At 58.4% G+C, this 5,244-nt stretch overlaps 1 protein-coding gene across 1 annotated transcript; it reads left to right on the top strand.

Annotated features, from left to right (window-relative positions):
* The first annotated feature begins 3,094 nt into the window (after positions 1–3,094).
* NANOS1 (nanos homolog 1 (Drosophila)) lies at positions 3,095–3,958 on the top strand. Its single transcript, XM_012642418.1, has one exon. It carries the CDS (start codon positions 3,095–3,097, stop codon positions 3,956–3,958), a length of 864 nt encoding a protein of 287 aa, XP_012497872.1.
* The last annotated feature ends 1,286 nt before the right edge of the window (positions 3,959–5,244 follow it).

Here is a 5,244-nt window from a genome sequence, read left to right as displayed (position 1 = left end):
GCCTTCGGCCCGTGCCAGGCAGGCCCACTCCGGAAGCAACCCTCCAGCTTCTGGGGTGAGGCCCGTGCCCACCCGTCTTCCTGCCTCGGCCAGTCTGAGGATGTCCCCTGAAGAAACTTTCACACTCTGGCTACTTCTGTCTGTTTCGTTCCAGACTCGACGAAAACAGTGAAACAAAAGGCAATCAGACTTCATCAGAGGCTCTAAGAACATCTGTGAAGTCAGTTCCACCACCTCAAAGAGAGCTGGAGTGCTCACGGCCAGGAGGAGGCCTGGGCTTGGTGACAAAGTAACTTTATTTAACCCAGGGGTGGGCCAGGCACCCGCTCTGGCCTCTCAATGGTCGCCACCAGCAAAGGCTCCCCAGGGTGCCCAGGCCCCGCACATTCCCAAAGACAAAAACCCTTACACACTTGGCCTTCACGCCCAGACTTCCCTTCCGGGTCAAGCTCCTACTTTCAAGGGGGCGCCTGCGGAAACGGCACGTGGCTAGGTCCCAGGACACACTCTCTCCTGTCCACGTCCTCCCAGCCCGTCTCCACACAATCACAGCTGCCCACACGCCCAGGCGGCAGCTCCCGGGCAAGACATTTGTTCTTATTCACGTTCACTTCAAAGTTTTTATTCTCCTCCTATAATACAAGGGCTGAAAGCCATGTGGGGGAGGAAGGGGGCCGAGGCTCACTCGCCATCGTCTCTGGCCTGACCCAGGCAGGGGATCAGACAGAGCAGCCGGCAGCTGTAAACCTGCCCTGCCGGAGCTTTTCTCAGAGCAGAGGCTCCCACTCTTCAGAGCTTGGACAGTCTGCATACCTTGAAAGTGTGCAGGCTGCAGGGCTGCGTGAACTGAGCGGAATTTTCCATTTATAGAATAATCATCTTCATACCACTCTGGGGGCAGCATTCTCGTGGTAAGAGCTCAGAGTTCAGTGTCAGCAAACCTGCCAGGCTTCTGAAGGAGTCCCGTGGCATTGAGGCTTTTATTTATTTTCGGTGGGAGAGGGGGAGGAAATAAAGGAATGACTTTCTAACTTGAGTGCCAACACAAACTTGGAAAAGGAACGGGGTTGGCAAGTGAAGAATATTACTGCCTAGTTTCCAGACTCCTTCCTATCAACCGTCAGGGGCTGGGAGGGGAGGAAGAGGCTGAAAAGCTTGTCTTCAGCCCCAAACCCGGCAGGTGGTCCGAACAGGCCTGGCTTTGCTGCCTCATCCTCCCCTGTGCCTTCCAGCTGGGCCCTGCCCCCGGAGGGCAGGGCCCCAACCAAAGGTACATCTCCCCACCCCACCTCTCTTCTTTCCAACTTCCCCTGTGTTCTGTATTTGATTTCTGCTGATGCATGCACAGACTCACAGAAATACCTTCTGAGTCTATGGTGTAGTGGAAAGGCCACCTGGCTAGGAGTGACGGGACCTCAGTCCTCGTTCTGGCTGTCAAATAGTCACTGTGTGGCCTTAAAGAAGTCCTTCTCTGGGTCTCATTTTCTTCATCTGTAAAGTGAGATTGGAGTGAATGATCCCACAGATCCCTTCCACTGCTGACATTCTGATGAAATCACTCATTTGTTCTAATAGTAACTGATGCCAGCACAAGGTTCTGGGCATCCCCTGCTGGGCCATTCTCTACCTGCTGGGCACAGCCAGACCTGTGAGCATGGCCTCGGGCCTAATGAGGGCTGCCCCATCACTGTTTCAGTAGCCACAAGTCCAGCGTGGAGAAGGAAAGACCCCCGGCCATGCACCAATAAGCCCACCCTGCTGCCCACCCAGCTACCAGGGAAGGCGTTTTCCTGGTCCTGGTCTTAGGCCCCATCCTAGAAGAGCCCTCAGTACCTAAAATCTTTCCTACTTTCAATTAAAGAAAAAGAAAGTAAGTCCCTTTTCCTGGGAAGCACAAGACCGCCTCTAATTTCCTAATCAAAACTCATTTTCTGACTTTTGTTCTCCAGTTCTTACAACAAATCTTTTATTCATTTCAAAGTGTTAAGTTATGATGTTGAATACGCATTGTTTTTCAAACTGCACACACCCCAGACTTCGATCCAGACCCCTGAGGGTGAGGGGCTACACACACCCCCCCCTCAATCAAGGTCCTAGGCTCTCCTGGCCCAGCCCCAGCCCTGCCTAAGGCTACGGCTAATGGCCACCCAGTCTCTGACTACCTGTTGGAGGCCACTGTGCGCTGCGGGAAAGGCCTGCGTTCCTCCACTACTTACTACAAGAACCATAACCTCTCTGAATCTCAGGGTTTGCAAGCATTTCACCCAGTGGAAAGTGCTCCAATGCGCTATGCAAACGGAAGTTCCCTGATCGTTGGGCGGCTGTGATGTGACAACTGCATCCTTCCACCGTGCGCAGTCCTGCTTCCCGCACAGCTTTTCCTGCTGATGTTGATGACAAGGGGGGAGGAGAGAAGGGGCTTCGCGGCATGTGGGCCTGGGGCTTAAGGACTGGGAGGTGGGGGCATGAACCCGTCGGCATCCCAACCCCTGTCCTCGCTGAACCTCACCACCGCCGAAGGAGACCCAGGCCCGGTCACCTGTACCAAAGCCAGGGCTCGTCGCTCTGACGCAGGAGGGCTCCAGCAGCCGCCCCTCCCCGGCCCTCCTCTCCCCTACTTTCCCCGCACCTCCCAGCTGCGCGGGCAGGGCACGCCCCCCGCCCGGACTGCACCAATCAGCATCCGGAGCGACGCCCGTGGCGCAGGGGCTCTGGTCGGCAGCCAATTAGCGCGGTGGCCCGAGGCGGCGCCTCGCCCGCCCCCTTCCCAGAATGAAAGCACCGGACAGCGGGCGAGCCCCGCGCAGCGTGGGGCGCGGGAGCCGCGCGGGCCGGAGCGAAGCGCGCGCACTGCCCGCCCGCCCCCGGCGCGCCCGCCTCCGCTCCGCCTCCGTCCGGGGCGCGGGCGAGGTGGCCGGGGCGGGGGAGCGCAAGGGGCAGGGCCGCGGCCGCGAGGCCGGGGGGCGGGGAGGAGCGGGGCCCGATAAAAGGCGGCGAGGCGGCCCCACCCCGCGGCAGGCCGGCGGGCAGGCTCGGCGCGTCCCTTCCGTCCGGCCAGCGCCGGCGGCGGGGAGGCGGCGTGCGCGGCCCGCCCATGGAGGCTTTCCCCTGGGCACCCCGCTCGCCCCGCCGCGGCCGCGCCCCCCCGCCCATGGCGCTCGTGCCCAGCGCCCGCTACGTGAGCGCCCAGGGCCCGGCGCACCCGCAGCCCTTCAGCTCGTGGAACGACTACCTGGGGCTCGCCACGCTCATCACCAAGGCGGTGGACGGCGAGCCCGGCTTCGGCTGCGCCCGCGGTGCGGACGGCGGCGGCGGTTCCCCGCCCTCCTCCTCCTCCTCCTCGTCCTGTTGCTCCCCCCACGCAGGGGCCGGGCCGGGGGCGCTGGGGCCCGCGCCCGGGCCACCAGACTACGATGAGGACGACGACGACGACAGCGACGAGCCGGGGTCCCGGAGCCGCTACCTGGGGGGCGCGCTGGAGCTGCGCGCGCTGGAGCTGTGCGCGGGCCCCGCCGAGGCCGGGCTGCTGGAGGAGCGCTTCGCCGAGCTGAGCCCGTTCGCGGGTCGCGCCGCCGCCGTTCTGCTGGGCTGCGCGCCCGCCGCCGCCGAAGTGACGCCGCGCGAGGAGCGGGCCCCGGCGTGGGCGGCCGAGCCCCGGCTGCACAGGGCCTCCGGGGCGGCGGCCGCGCGGCTGCTCAAGCCCGAGCTGCAGGTGTGCGTGTTCTGCCGGAACAACAAGGAGGCGGTGGCGCTCTACACCACCCACATCCTGAAGGGCCCCGACGGGCGAGTGCTGTGCCCCGTGCTGCGCCGCTACACGTGCCCCCTGTGCGGCGCCAGCGGCGACAACGCGCACACCATCAAGTACTGCCCGCTCTCCAAAGTGCCGCCGCCGCCCGCCCCCCGCCCGCCGCCGCGCAGCGCCAGGGACGGCCTGCCGGCCAAGAAGCTGCGCTGAGGGCTGGGCTCGGGCTGCTGGCACCTGACGCCGCTGGGGTCGCCGCCTGCCGTCTCACTCTGCCTGCGCAGTGTCTCCATCGCTGTTGGGGAGGCGTGGAGCTCAGCAGCTGGCTCAGCCTGGGACATCGTCTTGGCGGTTTTTCAAAAGCCAACCGTGTGGAGTACTTCCCTGCCGAGCGTTTGGGACGAGACGCTAAAATCCCCATTTGTCTCTAGTTTCTAGTTTGCCCACATCCAGAACCGCGGAGGCTGGGTGTGTATTCCACTAACTGAAATATGGCAACTTAGAGGCGCTGTTTATTTACTGTATACGTCGACCTATTTTAGATGCGCATCAGTATGAAATTGTCTAACCTTAAATGTTTCATTTTATGAACGGAGGCACTTTACTAGGTCTAGAATATTTTTTTAAAAGCCTCTGAACTGAGCTTAAAACTGGCGATTTTATGGAATGTTGGCAAAATGACTATTTTATTGTTTGAAGCAAGTAATATTCTTAGTTGTCCTTAATCAGTTATTCTAATTCCAGGTGAAGCAAGCCCCTCGTAGCATCACCGTTATGAGAAGTGAAGGTTTTCTAAACTTTCCAGTGTTCATTTGGGCGGTTATTCCTCCTTGTGGCTTGTTTACGTCCTAGTAAAATGCACAATCTGTAGCAGGTAGAATACAGCTCCTTATCCTCTTATGTACCAGATCTTTATTACTGACCTAGCAACTAGCCTTTTCCACCTTTAAAAATTGTGCCAAGTCAATCATATTGTGTATAACTTGGAAATGGTGCTGTTTAAAAAGACGTGTATTTGTACAGTGAACAGTATATGAATTAATTAACCTCACCTATACCTTTCCTACTTGGCCTCTTCTCTACACACCCATCCACTTCCAGTTCTTTAGAAACATTTATGATACTAAGATCAAAAGGGAGAAAGGCAAAAGATCAGTATTCCCCCTCAACTGCTAAATTTCAGAGCCCCAGTGAAGGAAAAGCTCACGCCAGCTGTTGCCTCTCAAACTAAATGGAATCTGGATCCCTTGAGCTCTAGGATGTTAATGTAATAACCCGTGTTAAAGGGTTCTACTCTAGGCTGTTTGGCCTTAGGCACATAGGCAGTCCTTAACCCAGAATAAGCACTAGTTAAAGGAATTGCCAGGGGTCTCTCATCTTCCCGTTCTTACTGGAAGACCCTAGTCGGTTTCTGGAACCCCACCAATTATCCCTAAGTGAGATTAAACCTGATCTTAGGCAATGGTTCCCATCCCCTACTTTATTTACCTCCCACTCTA

The sequence above is a fragment of the Propithecus coquereli genome, unplaced genomic scaffold (genome assembly GCF_000956105.1).
Source record: "Propithecus coquereli isolate 6110/MARCELLA unplaced genomic scaffold, Pcoq_1.0 Scaffold179, whole genome shotgun sequence".
Lineage (NCBI taxonomy): Eukaryota > Metazoa > Chordata > Mammalia > Primates > Indriidae > Propithecus > Propithecus coquereli.
This window is presented reverse-complemented; position numbering and strand designations above follow the sequence as displayed.

Bases quoted from the DNA above. Each gene is read 5' to 3' on its own strand.
- NANOS1 (XM_012642418.1), top strand. From the start codon at position 3,095: ATGGAGGCTTTCCCCTGGGCACCCCGCTCGCCCCGCCGCGGCCGCGCC.